At 32.5% G+C, this 14,778-nt stretch overlaps 1 protein-coding gene across 1 annotated transcript; it reads right to left on the bottom strand.

Annotated features, from left to right (window-relative positions):
• Positions 1-7,023: 7,023 nt before the first annotated feature.
• Positions 7,024-12,434, bottom strand: LOC139521866 (uncharacterized). The gene is made up of 9 exons (XM_071315527.1): positions 12,049-12,434; positions 11,524-11,773; positions 10,507-10,621; positions 10,171-10,276; positions 9,557-9,786; positions 8,914-9,020; positions 8,497-8,614; positions 8,097-8,246; positions 7,024-7,804 (listed from the first exon to the last, which is right to left on the bottom strand). The coding sequence occupies exons 5-9, from the start codon at positions 9,593-9,595 to the stop codon at positions 7,784-7,786; spliced, it is 435 nt and encodes a 144-aa protein (XP_071171628.1). The 5' UTR covers positions 9,596-9,786; positions 10,171-10,276; positions 10,507-10,621; positions 11,524-11,773; positions 12,049-12,434; the 3' UTR covers positions 7,024-7,783.
• Between the last annotated feature and the right edge of the window lie 2,344 nt (positions 12,435-14,778).

Here is a 14,778-nt window from a genome sequence, read left to right as displayed (position 1 = left end):
ATCCCGCTAACATGTTTAACCCCGCCACATTATTTATGTATGTGCCTGTCCCAAGTCAGGAGCCTGTAATTCAGTGGTTGTCGTTTGTTTATGCGTTACATATTTGTTTTTCGTTCATTTTTTTTACATAAATAAGGCCGTTAGTTTTCTCGTTTGAATTGTTTTACATTGTCTTATCGGGACCTATTATATCTGACTATGCGGTATGGGCTTTGCTCATTGTTGAAGGCCATACGGTGACCTATAGTTGTTAATGTCTGTGTCATTTTGGTCTTTTGTGGATAGTTGTCTCATTGGCAATCACACCACATCTTCTTTTTTATATACTTGACAATTTCTCGTTTTCGGTTAAAAGTTTATGATATATTATTATGTAAGTACTCATCCTCGGGGCTGTATTAAAATACTAGCTTCTTAAACCCATTACCATTCGAAGAGACCTGGGATTCTGGTCAAAACTTGGACTCCTGTCACTGGACCAAACATAAAATCGTAACAAATGAAACTAAAATAAAATGAATCATTGTACTAGTATCTGAAATTCTATAAAATATGGAACTCACAGATGTTTTTTTTTGGTGTGACATTCACTTAGATTTACTGAAGTAACTACACGTCTCGGCAGTCTACATGTTCAGATACAAATAGACATACAAAGTGAAACCTAGGAATAACTATTACTTAATTAACTACAAATTAACTGTGACCAGGCGTTTCGACAGGGAATAATACTACAATTGTCACAGTTTTCGTACGAAATAGCAAGTATCAAGTTGGACATAGAACGTACCGAATCCGACGATAAAGGACCTGTGGGATTGTACAGAATAGTAGCATGCCTAAACTGCCTATGGTTCTTGCTCGGCATACATGCGCAACATTGCTGGTTTCATTCCCGTCCGTGTTAAATCTGAAACCTTAAAATGAGAACTGACTCTTCTCCGCGAACCACTGTAAAGTATGATCAAAACTGTTTAGGCTTGAGTCATAACGGAGTGGCAGTGTTACCACGAGAGCTAAGAAAGGTAAAGCAAAAACGACCCAACGTATCGGTTTGGTTGGTACATGTACAAAGCAGGAAACATTTATATGACAACAACTTATATCTAAATGAACATTAATATATGACAACAACCAAGCGACAAAAAAGAATCTAACAAAATTAAAGGGTATTTCTGTTTCATTACTTTTGATCAAGGATCGCGTTATCTTGTAAAATCTCAACGGTAGTTATATTAAATAGCACAAGAAACATACCATTTTAAATTAATTAAAAAGTCGTGGTGGTATGTATAATTGAAACGCGACAAAAATATAATTTAGAGCGTCTTTGAAAAGATATTAATTCACTTTAGATGTATCGATAGATACTGAACTTTCTTAATGCTTATTAACATTAAAAAGATCAATAGGTAGTGAACCTTTTTCAGGATCATTTAGTCCCAATTTTCAATTCCTGACAGGGTAATGAAAGATATGAATACCCATTTATTTTTTATCGTAAGATGTTGGACAATCAGTTTTCTTTATCTTGTAAAGTATATAATTTTCTTTTCAACGAACTAACGAGTAAATACAGTGCAAAGACCTTGATTTTATTTAATATTATTTGCACGAACAAAGAGAACAAAGCATGAAAGAGGTAATACAAAATCATTGAGAAAATGAATATGAATTAGAAGGGTAGGGGAAATCATTTGAAAGAATACATTACAAAAAAAACACCATTTGAATAAAGACAATTCAATATTTCTAGTAAGGGTTAAAGAATGGGTTCAGTATTATCAGAAAAACATACTTGGAAACATACAGTATACCATAAGTCTTCGATCATTAATAACCGTCTCGCTTGCTCGACTCGACTCGACTGCTGGAGGATTCTTGTAGCTTTGTATTCTGATTTTTTTTTGTATCAAGCTACATTTACTAGTATTTAAAAATCACACCACAAAAAAATATGTTATAAAAAACTATGTGCTTATAAAATTTTCTGATGGTACATTGCTGTCTAGAATTACAATACAGTCATTTTGTGACTATGATCAAATTAAAATAAAAGAGATAGTATCATTTAGCTCTCCGATTCATGAGATAATATAAAAAATGTTAGTTTACCTTTATTAATAATAATTCAAAATTTTCGTTTTAATTAAGAAGACTCAGTGGTTGAAGTAGTCTAACTTCTCGGCAGATGTATTGCATTATATTTTTGAATAAGAATACTAGTAAGTTGAGATAACAGTCTCTACTTAAATGTTATATATCTGTTTCAGCTAAGTTTACGCTACTTCTTTGTCGCCTTTAGTTTGAACCAATAATAAAATGAAAATGGTATATGCTAAATTTCTTCAACATTTTTTTTAACTTGTCTTTGTACTGTTTCGTCTTAAGATTTATAGATTGGGATAATATCTGGTCTTCCTTCATAAAGATTTACTGGAAATTGGATAATATTTTGTCTTCCTTTTTAAATCAGATTTTCGCTGTTGCCATCTGTTGTAGATTTCTATATCCGGGTATCGAATGCAATGCAGGATTCCTCTTTCGGAGCACCTGCATGCATACTGATCTAATCTTTAGGTTGAGTTTTTGCTGATAGAATTGCTATTCTCTTTTTAGAGAATATGATCTTTTATCTGTAAATTATCTCTTTCTTAAAGCCCTGTGTAATGAATACATTGTTTTACATTTTAACCGTTTTACGCATACATGATTTTAAAAAACCTTCCTTTGCAATGAGCAGTTAGGTGCTTATAGAATTTCTGGATGGAATATGTTCTGAATATTTCCTACATCGGTCCTAAACATTCGAATGAAAACATAAAGTTAATACAGCATTTGAATAACATGAAAACATTTGTTTTGTAATAAAACTTCGCAGGCACTAACGTGAATTAAAAAATGAAAACAGATGCAAACGCCTTGCCTGCTGCCAAAATCGTAAGGTAGCTATCATTTGATTTTTAGGGGGGGGGGGGGCTAGGATGAAAAATTTTGTCCTGCATTTTTTTTTACCTAAATTGTCGTCCTGACTTTTTGTTTTTTTGCAAGTGTCACATCCTGCATTTTTTTTACTCAAAACTCCTGTCCTGCCTATTTTTTTCAAATTTCATCCTAGCAACCCCCCCCCCCCCCCCCCCCCCCCCCATAAAAATCAAATGGTAGCTCCCTAAGGCCTACACATTATTTATTACTGCATGTCAATGGAATGATATTCGAATGCGATCTGTAACTCGCCATTTAACGTTAGTAATAATTGCACCCTCTATTGACCAGTATATCCCTTTGAAGACAGTGGTGACTGGATATTTTACTAAATTTTACACTTTTACTCATTATTATACGTGAGGTATATGACCCATACATATCAGCTCATTATCTACAGACATACTAGTAGTGTAAAACAATCCGAAAAATTGTTCGACCTTTGAAAGACGGAAATTCAGAATAACTCCGGACAATTATCGTCGTGGCATAAATAAAGAGAGAATACAATCAAACACAGTCGCTTATTAAAGTATTTCAATAGGCATAGACGTTGGTTTCCCCGTTCGAATGGTTTTACACTAGATATTTTTGGGGCCCTTTATAGCTTGCTGTTTGGTGAGAGTAAAGGCTCTGTGTTGAATACCGTACTTTGACCTATAATGGTTTACTTTTACTTGTGACTTGGATGGAGAGTTGTCTCATTGGCACTCATACCACATCTTATTATATCTATATACACAGTGGGATATAGTTCAACTTCTTAATTTAAATGAAAAATGTTTTCGTTTTTATATTCAAATAAATATTCCCGACAGCATAGTCTATTTGGATGAATTAACCATCAAAGTATAAACGAAAGTATATTTAATAGACCTCTTCAGGAGAGGATGTCAATACCATAATTAAAAATAAGCCTTTTACAAATATTTATGTTTTTTAAATGCATGATAATAGGTTCAAAGTAGGTAAAAGTATTTGGTAATGAATTATTTGAATTTTAAGTATATGTATAAACAACTCGTGCCAGACTTGTGCATGTGGTGTTATATTTCATCTAAATAAACCACAATATTATCCTATACATCACGAATTTGTCATTCGTATGAAATATATATCATGTTTTGTAAGGTTAACTGAATAAACATTTTATGTGCATATTGAATTGCAACCATATTTAAATCTATCACATATATCAATTAAATCTGCACTCCATTATATTTCGGTATGTTAATGAATGTTTCGTCAAAATCTTTTAAATACATGTAGCTGCTATATGTGTAAGTTAACCTTTAAAACTATGTGAGGGAATCGTGAATCAAATATATTTTGCGCCTAACAATAAAAGGGAACTGGACGATTTTAAGCCGTAACATGTTAGGTGTCCTAAAAAAAATCTGAGACGAAAGACTACATTACACAAAGGATAACATTGAAAATGGGGAATGGGTCAAAGAGACAGCAACACGATCAAAGAGCTAAAACAGTCGAAGGCCACCAATGGGTCAACACAGCGAGAAAATCCCGTACCCGTAGGCGTGCTTTGGCTGGCCGCTTAGGTACTGAAATAAAATAAAATACAAGCTGGAAAAAAGCAAGACAAGACAACATTTTATTTAACTCTCAACTCTTCATTTTACAAAACAAGAAAACAGTGAATAACACAGAGTCATGTTCATAAAAAGTTTTGATCAAAGGTTTTAATCAAGACATTTGATTTCAGAAAATAAACTCAATATAAAATGTTTGAGAAAACACTTGTATACTGTCTGCTCGGTTGAAAATTACAATGTAACTGACAGTAAAGATGCTGTCTTATAAATCTAATTGCGTGACAGTGTATCAATGTTCTTCCAATGACGTTCAGTATTCTATATTATCTTTATATGGCATAGTTTATAACATAAAATGTTTTATTATTCCACTGACCACGGTTAAGTAGGTATATGAAGATGTGGTGTGAGTGCCAATGAGACAACTCTCCATCCAAATAACATTTAAAAAAAAAGTAAACCATTATAGGTCAATGTACGGCCTTCAACACGGAGCCTTGGCTCACACCGAACAACAAGCTATAAAGGGCACCAAAATTACTAGTGTACAACCATTCAAACGGGAAAACCAACGGTCTAATCTATATAAAATTAAAAAAAAGGCATGAGTTAATTAGTGAATGCTTTAAACCGTACCAGCACAATAAGGTTATATTAAAGAGGGTGGAGGATTTGGCTTTAAGAAAATATTTGAATCAAGCCAAATGTATATGAGCCTCATAGTCGAAATATTTTGTCATTCAGAGAATTTTATATTGATGGCGGATCAGCGGCGGACACCTCTTTCTTACCAGGCTAAGTTAGTCTCTATTCAATTCACATGAAATAAAATAAAATAAAATACATGCATTACTTAGTTTTATAGAGATGTAAGCAATTTCGATTGAAACATTGTATTATATAAATACTTTTCTAGTGTTAAAGATCATATGTTGACCTCTAGGTTCTTATTGACTTCTTTTGGTTGCTATGTTGTTGACCGGAAGTATTATTCAGAGCATTGTACTGATACAGTACAAAGTTGAGATATCTTGATGTAGCAAATGTAAACACTGAATACTGTTTGGTACAGAAGTGTCAAAAATGTCAAAAATATATAGCGGTATAGTCAGTTGCTAATATTTATACAGTTACGACAGTTAACAATGGTAAAAAAATATTTCAAGTCACAGATCAGTCGCGTGTTCATAACAACCAATCAGAAGGTAGCATTGCAAGAGAAGTATACACACCTGCAGAAAACGACATAATTACCGCCTTTTAAAAACTGTATGTTATTACTTCATTGATACTTTAAATGTCAAATTATCTGTTATTAAATGTCACCCAATATAATATCTCTTGACAAAACAGTATGTTTGTATTCCGCTTTTCAACGTTATGAATTCTAGTTTTTAAACTAGTTTAAGTAAGATTTTTAAACATGTGAATTCAATGATTTATGTACTTTTTACGCCGCATCAGCCCAAAAAATCCCCGGGTCTTCCTTGACACCATTTGCGAGTATGGTCTGGAAGAAATGATGATGGTTCGTCGGAACGGGAAGGGGACGATAAATGATAGGCCTTATTGCCTATCATACCACATGTACATCTCCTTATCTGTATGCTGAGTATCTCGTGTTGGGAAACTGTCGGAAACTCATTTTTGCCTTATACTTTAAAAAAAAAAACTACATATTGAACAGAGACAAAAAAATCAAAGATACTAACCATGCTAACTGTGCTTTGAACGCTTGTTGCCGGAGATTCTTATTTTTGCCCTTTTATTGCATACTATGCGGAATGATTTTGCTTGCTGTTGAAGATGGTACGGTCTTGTTTTGCTTACTATACTAGTATACGGTTACGGTATGCGTTTTCTAATTGTTGAAAGCGTACATTGATCTGTTGTTGTTTACATCATTGTCCTTTGGTCTTTGGTTGATTCTTTGGTCCAACTGCTGTCTCATTGACAATCGTATCACATCTCCTAATTCTTATATGTAAATCTAAGATTACATTAACAGTAACGCAATCGTTCTTTTTTTCAATATTTTATTAGATTAATTAAAATTAAAAATTATATGTTCAATTTAAACATTCGTGTGGCTTATAATTGTTTTTTTCCTATTCAAACTACCAATATTTTTTAATCTCGTGAATACATTAAGCAATACTTTTCTCGATCATAGGCACTACAACTGCATCTTCTTGTTCTTTCTTTTCTGTGTTTTCGTGCTTATCGTTTTCCTCGGCTATAACACATGGATTATCCCCCTGTCCTCTAAAATCGTCAGAACAGTCGGTAAATTCAATTGTTGGAATAGCTTTTAGTGATGATACTGATGGCACATCTATTGTTGATGTTGTTGTTAAATCTTCTGATGTCAGGAAATAAAACCCCCATGTCTTCCGTCTAAAGAGTGTATTTTGTCTAACCCAACCAAAACCAATCTTTTCGTTCATTAAAGACAACTTTAATTTGACTTGGTAACCTGTTGTAATAAAAAAAAAAAACCATAAGATGCATACTTCAAACTAAAATGTTCATTTACTGACAAGCATAAAGTAATTAGAGTTGTAAAATTGGCAATCATGCCACATCTCCTTACTTATATACCACATCTCCTTCAAAATACATATAACACATCTTCTTATATATTTACCAAATCTTCTTAATCTTACATGATTTATAATTTGGCAATCTTTAACCTAAAAGGAGGAAAATCGTTGATTAATTTTACTTCAAATGTAGGTGACCTTCTGCTGTTGTTTTTTTCTATGGTCGGGTTGTTGTCTCTTTGGCACATTCCCCATTTCCATTCTCAATTTTTTTTCCAAACTCTTGGTTCTGCATATTGAACTAAAAAAAGATTGTGTTTTTTTTATGGCGTATTCTTCTGTAAGAAGAATCAAGATGCTATTATAGGTAATTTGTGTGATCAGAACTGAACAATTCTTTCTCAGTTTTAAAAAAAAATGATTTAACAATTCGATTTTGTTCGGGATATAATTCAAAATCGTTCGGTTGGAGCATTCCATCCTGATGGTAAATACTTAACAATAAATTTGAGAATAGAAATGGGGAATGTGTCAAAGTGACAACAACCCGACCAAATAAAAAACAACAGCAGAGGGTCACCAAAAGGTCTTCAATGTAGCGAGAAATTCCCGCACCCGGAGGCGTCCTTCAACCTGTTTTGATGTTGATAATCCCTCTTCTTTTTTCATCACGTGTTACTAGATTTGTTCGAATTCCGCCATTTATGTGGAAGAAACAGCCTTCTAAAATAATTAAAATGAAATATTAAATAAATGAAACTAAATTGTAGTTGAAATGTTTACTCTCTTTGAACAGCTTGAATATCTCTGCACTTTAAATCTAGCTGTATTCATCTGGTTATAACAACCAACATATACTACTATGTAAATTTCATATGTAGTTACTCTTAAACGACAGTTCGAAATATTTGGACGAATTATCTTCATTAACAGTTACTTACAATCTAACATATACATAAGATATAAATAAAACCAAAACCAAAAATATTGTAAATATACAAGAAAGAAGAGTTACCTTTACGACTCTCCGTTTTGTCAAACAAAGATTTTTTCTCAGTCTTTGATTTTCTGAAATACCATTTTTCATTCCCAGTACTTCATAATCACACTCCTTGTAGTATATCTCGGATAACTTTTCGTCGGATCCAGTGGCTTGGATAAAATCCTACAAAACAAATCTTGCAAATTATCTTCCATTCCAACTGAAAACTGATGAGAAAATTACATAAGTATAGAAGTTATTTTACAGTTAAAGTTTTGTAAGAATTTGATGTGTTTCCCACAAAAAGAGGGTGTTGGGGCCCCAGCCCCCTGGATCCGCCTATTTAAAAAAAAATGCGGACGTTATTGAACTTACTTTGTATCTGTGTGAATGATAATGTTTATGTAAAGATAAGTACTCCGCGGAGTCTTACTTGAAGTATACAAACCTCAGGTACTGGTGTGTTGTAGGTGGCTGATGTTATCTCATATAACTTCTCAACGATGCCATCAATGTTAACTACTGTTAGTTGTTGATCAACCAAGTTAAATCTGGAAAAAAAAAATCATCGCATAAGATCAAATTTATTTACAGTTCCACGCATAAAACTGGAGGTCTTACTGATTCTATTGTACTCTTTAAATTTATGTCAAGCAACATTGTAGAGTGACCTGATATGTTTAACGGTTCATAGAAATCATCGAGTTGAGACATTTGTCCATTGGGCAATACATTCAACTATTAAACAAGATATTTAAGCATACTAGATATAGATCAATATAAGATGAGTTCTACCACTGTCACATACTATTCTAGAGGAAATTATTACAAAAACAATGAAAGTTCATACCCGTCTTGTTCCTTTGCCATGTATGCAGCCTGTATCATGTCACTGTAGACATGGGATAAGCTTTCTTTCATGGCAGATGACAATTTTTCTCGGATGGAAGCCACTTTCTATAAGAAAATAATGAGTTTGAAAATGTGTGATTTGCAAACAAAAAAAATGATAAATATAACCTAAGAAACCTGATAGTAACTAACGAACAAGAATTGCAACAAATAGTTGGTTAGGCTCCTTCTGGCCAAAAATGTGTGTTGACTGCTGCAGGTCCATTAATTATTGGCATTTGTTTTCGATGGCCTCCATCTCCTTCCAAATCCCTCTTCGATAGCACTGGTACAGACAGTGGAATAACGGAAGAATTTATCCTAAAGATCCTCCACTAAGTCAATACGAGTCAAGGTTTACTAACGATTTTGCTTTCGCCTTTGAACTTTGATTAGTTACTAGTAACTAAAATTTTATTTTTTACAAGTAGTAAGTAAAAACTTGCACAACAAATTTTAAATGGCAACACTAAATTCATTGTCTGGTGTTCATTTTGACAACCTGAATAAATAGGATTTCCATCAGTCATTAAAGAAAAATAACGTTATCTGTGAACAGAAAATTGATGGACATAGTTTAGAGCATATTAAACACATTTTACCTGCAAAATAGCAGTCCTCAGTTTCTTCTCATCTTCCATTTTTTCTTGGAAGCAAACCAGTATTATAGCTCTGTAACGTTTTGCTGCCTCACTTTGCTTTAATAGTAGCTTATCATATTTGCGTTGACGTTTATTAGTAACAGCTTGTCCTTCATCTGTGTTTTTCTTCAAGAAAGTGTCCAATCTATTATTCCTGTGTTTCAGGCGTTTTTTTCCCAGGACCAACAATCCTTGAAGAATAAAAATCAAACACTGTAAATAAGTTTAAGAAATAAAGGTTTCCATTAAAATATTTACTACATGCATATTAAAAAACATTGCAATTTCAATTACATTTTCCAAGCTCGTTTTGATGACGTCATCATCAGGACTTTTTTCCCACAATATTTCTCTTTATGATACATTTAAAAATTTCCGATAAAGTGTCAGATTCCTCAATACTGATCATAAGTCCATTTTTTAAAGGTGAGTTAGTTAAATGATGACAACTTGCTTAAAAACTATAAATGTAATCATTTAATGTTTTATAATGACCGAATATATAATCGTACTATGTCCAGTCTAGTGTTTTCATTTTTTTAATTTTATTTACATGTATAGTTCTTGTAACTTACTTTCTGTAAAGCCCTGAGTCCTTCAAGACATATGATATGACTCCTTATTTTACGACCCACTTCCTTCTCCATGTTTGTAATATCTTGACAAATACTAGTATCAAATCTGAAAGAAAAATGAAATGCGGGTTAGAATAATTTGGTGATTTCAATGATATTTTGCGATCAGTATCTAATTTTTTTTTATATTATTTGAAATATTTTTCTTGAATGTGTTGTTAAAGCAAAGTTCTGACAACATTTAAGCTAGCTAATATATAACATCAAATAATATTCAATCAAACACGTTAACAATATACCATTTGTGGTGTATATCCATCTTACACATGTACTCACGTCACGTCAAAGTCTGGTTTCTTTTCTTTCATGTCAGCAATTTCTGGTGTCTGACAGTGTAGAAGATAGGCGGTATTACAAAGTGGCACCAACAAGTCCTTCATTTCAACCATAACTGTCAAATAATAATATATAATAATTTTATTTTGGATGTAACGCGTCTTCTGATTGGCTGACATTATTTTGTTATCAGCCCATAGACATAATTTTGTCATGTGACCGTGACGTCATCAACGTTTTTTCATGGTTTTCTACGGTTTAAAATGTAATTTAGAATTAAATGATAAGAAATGACTGTAATATTTTTTCTGTCTAATCGAAATAACATACACGGGTTATTCAGTGTGCACCAAATTTTTTATGTTATTTCTTCATAGACAGAAAAAATATTACAGTCATTCCTCAAATATACATACACAAGCTATCAATAATCCAGAGTCCAAACAAAAGATATGAAATAATTTTAAAGACTGCAGAGCTGTCTACATATTCAATTATAGCAATGTTCTGTTTCTGTTTCTTTTTCTTTATCTTTATTTTATAGATCTTTATACAATGAACTGAACAAGTGTGGACACACATCAGTGTGGATAGCCAAAGAAAAACTATGTTTATACAATCAAAGATTAGAAATCATCTCCAAATCATATATGAGCATACAAATAAATATATAAGTTAAGTGATTCCAAACATAAGACGGACAATTTCTTTAGTACTACAAACGGGTTTTAGCCATAAAGGCTCAAAAATGTTAAATTTAAGGGTGTAGGAATTTCTCGCTGCATTGAAATCCTATTGGTGACCTTCTGCTGTTGTCTATTCTATGGTCGGGTTGTTGTCTCTCAAGACACATTTCCCATTTCCATTCTCAATTTCATCATCACTTATACTTTTTTTGGTCACATTTCGAATTCATTATATTTGAATTATTTCAAAGATATATGCTCTAAGGTGAAAATTATTAACTTATTAGATTCGAAACAATATTTGTAACCTTACAATGATAAACAAGAATACCGAAATTGTCATTTTCCTGGGAATATGCCATTCTCTTCGCTACATATATTGGTGCTGGCATTCCATTTACTGTATCTGTATCTGTATCTGTATGGGTACGTCGTAGCTACCAATTCTGGCTTTTTTTTTACAACGGGAGTGAAGGCGCCGTCGATTTATTGACGTTTCGCGAGAGCAGTTTTAAAGCTCTGTAAATGCTTCCATTGCATATTCCTTCAGAAGCCTACAGTACCATTTATACTGGTCAATTCTAAACGAAAATAATTATCATAATCAATAATTGGTGATAAATAAAATAAAGTTATACTGAAGAAAAGCTGTAAAACTATCAATAATACTAATTTTTTTTTATTTTCGAGCGAGTAAAACATTATAATCTTGTCTGAAGCCTCTGGTACATTTTTCTTCGAAAACCATGCCAAACTACGTTCATTTTTTTATCGCTTTTAGTCTTTGAAGAACAGTATAATAAAATACAAACTTATAAAGTTAATATCCACAAAATAATGACAACTAAATACATACCTAATAAACTGCTTCAAGATTAAGTCAAGTCTTGAAATTGAAATATTCTCCATTTTTATGAATAGTTTATTTTTTTGATTTTTTTTAAGTTCCACTATACACGTCTTCTTTACTACTAAAGCGACAACTCTACTGAACGTCGCCAAGGTACCTCAGCTGGACAACGTCGTTGACATTCGGATGTTGCTCGTCGTCTCTTGGACTTTTCCGATTCTTCCATTATCTTTTCCCGCTGCGTATGCTCTGAACAAATGGTCCATGCATGAGCACGAGTTTTCTCTGTACATTTTGATCCCGTTAGACGAATATGTATTTATATCTGACACATATGGATGAATGATGAGCCAATTTTAATTTATTTAGTAATTGTTTAATTGATAGCTATAATTTATCAGTTATCATAGACGTTACGCACGGTAGTGCGTTCGGATTAAAATTATATAATAATATGATTTAAGTACAGCAATCATTCGCATATACAACAAAAATTCCATCAACATGCATATATCCACAGAAAGGCCTTGACGTCCTTTTCTTATTTTAACTTTTAAATTATATACATTTTTGTACCCTACATTTAGTTTATTGATCACACAAAACTCACTTTTACGGTATTAATCCTTGTCTGGCGCAACATTTTCAGATTGAATAAAAAGCTTTTTCCTATGATCCGTTGTAATTTTGAACATTAATCTGCGAAATTTTGTACATCAACCTAGAATTATATTCTGACGTCGTACCCGATTTTTTGGCGTTGGTTGAAATTTGAAGCAAGTCCTCAACGAAATATTCAGCAGAGGAACCCGTCTTTATGTGTTATGAGGAAGTAAATCTAAATTTCGAATTTGATTAATATCACTATAATATAATCAAATCGTATCAAAACTATACTCAATAGAAAGTTCTGAACAAACCCAAGAATTTTAAAGTTTCAAATGTAAAACAAACTATTTCATAAAGTAGAATTTTAATAAATTACACTATCCACTATGTCCAAACGTTATTTTTTTCCAATTCCTAAGTTGAAATATGTGATATTAATAGAAATTGTGCATTTATAATACAAAATTAACATATTTTAAGCCAACACACTATAAGTTCCTACAAAACTAAATGAGTCGGCTGTTTTCACAAATATCTTGACCTTTAATTTTTTTTAAGAAAGCATTCCCTATGTCTAGCCATTATTTCCAAGGGCGTCAATTAAACGTTTCTGCAAAATGACGTCTTTTATATGAATACTTTTCCGTCTAGGCAGTTAACATTTTGCTGGAAAATGTTCCTTCAAAAAAGGTCTGGTGAATCAAAATAACACTCAGTTAAAACAAAACCACACACATCAATAATCGACCCTTTATATAGATGCGGGGGAAAGGGGAGGGGAGGGGCTTACTCAGCCTAGGAATAATTTCTTATGGACAAAAGTTTTCACGCAAATTTAAAAAAAACCTTTATAGATTAGAATCCGAGGTACAACGGTCTGACATGTAAGTGTCTTTAGCTTTTCAAAGGAGATCTTCCGAGATGTTAATTACTATAAATTTCGAAAGTATTTTCGTTTGCCGTGTATAATGTATAATTAATTAATTAGTAACTACACGAACTAGTAGATGACATTGAATGAAAAATAAATTTTAAACAATTATAGAATAAAATTTTTGTTTTGTATAAAAAAGCATAAGTGCTAAAACACAGAGAAAGAGCCTTCCAAAAAGTCTGAAAACTCAAACAAACACATGCATGAAGATAAAATGTATTGGACAAACGGGAGTTTAATCTTAAAAAATCATTTCAACTAAAATCCAGTAATAAAAAAAAAAAATGCTACGTTATTTATGACCGATTTTTATGAAATAAATACCATAAGATGTATAGAAATGTTTCAAGTTTTTGTTTTTATTTTGTCAAAATATGATTCAGGCTCATTTTTATTTTCCGATGAGGTTAACACAAATATTTTTTTTAGAACAGTTTGCTCTGCATTCTTATAAAACAAAAATGTAAAAATTTGCATTCGTTTTCACCTCATTAGAAAATAACGTCTTATCTCTTGCACGTAAAATACACCCTGGTAGATTTCGGAAAAGAGGAGGCTAATGCCGCTACAAGGCAGCACTCGCACCCGCAAGGTGGAAAGGGTTTGATATAAATTGCAATAACTTGTTTCCCAATCCACTATAAATAAATATGTTGTAACTAAAAAAGGGTTTATCGCGACGAGAGATTTTACAAATATTCTAACAAAAATATTGAATGTTTTTGTTTACTGTATACTAGTATACAACTGTAAGTAAATAATGTGGGTGTTTTCTTTGTTCACGCCAATGGTTATCTTTATTGAGTTGATCTACCTTTGACCTTTTTACGACTCTTGATTTTTTTTTTACTGAACTATTAAAACGGGTTGCATTCATGATGATTACCTTAAAACATGAAAAGCTGCTTCTAACAAAGAAGTTGACTTCGACATGTAAAGATGGAAAAATATGGAAAAACATGGAAAATATAGTTTATGCAACCCAATACACTTTAGTGTTACCATCAACGCATAACTTTAAACAGGTATCGTCACTATGCCACCATCGTATTGCAGCGTGATCAAATACGCACTTCGGTGTTTAACCAACATGGATCAAAGCACCATCACGCTTCAGAGTTCTATAAACTTCACATTTCTAGAAGTTTAAAAATCAACGTGAAACTCCGATAATCAGTCTGATCAATATAAAA

The sequence above is a fragment of the Mytilus edulis genome, chromosome 4, assembly GCF_963676685.1.
Source record: "Mytilus edulis chromosome 4, xbMytEdul2.2, whole genome shotgun sequence".
NCBI classification, from domain to species: domain Eukaryota; kingdom Metazoa; phylum Mollusca; class Bivalvia; order Mytilida; family Mytilidae; genus Mytilus; species Mytilus edulis.
Note: the sequence above shows the minus strand (reverse complement) of the source record. Positions and strands in the feature narration are given on the sequence as shown.

What these genes read in the sequence shown, in the direction of transcription:
- LOC139521866 (XM_071315527.1), bottom strand. Translation starts at nt 9,595, where the DNA reads ATGGAAGATGAGAAGAAACTGAGGACTGCTATTTTGCAG. An exon ending in ATGGCAAAGGAACAAGACGG is followed by an intron (nt 8,615 to 8,913) that starts GTATGAACTTTC and finishes TTTTTTTTCCAG; the next exon opens with ATTTAACTTGGTTGATCAAC. An exon ending in CTGAGGTTTGTATACTTCAA is followed by an intron (nt 8,247 to 8,496) that starts GTAAGACTCCGC and finishes TTTGTTTTGTAG; the next exon opens with GATTTTATCCAAGCCACTGG.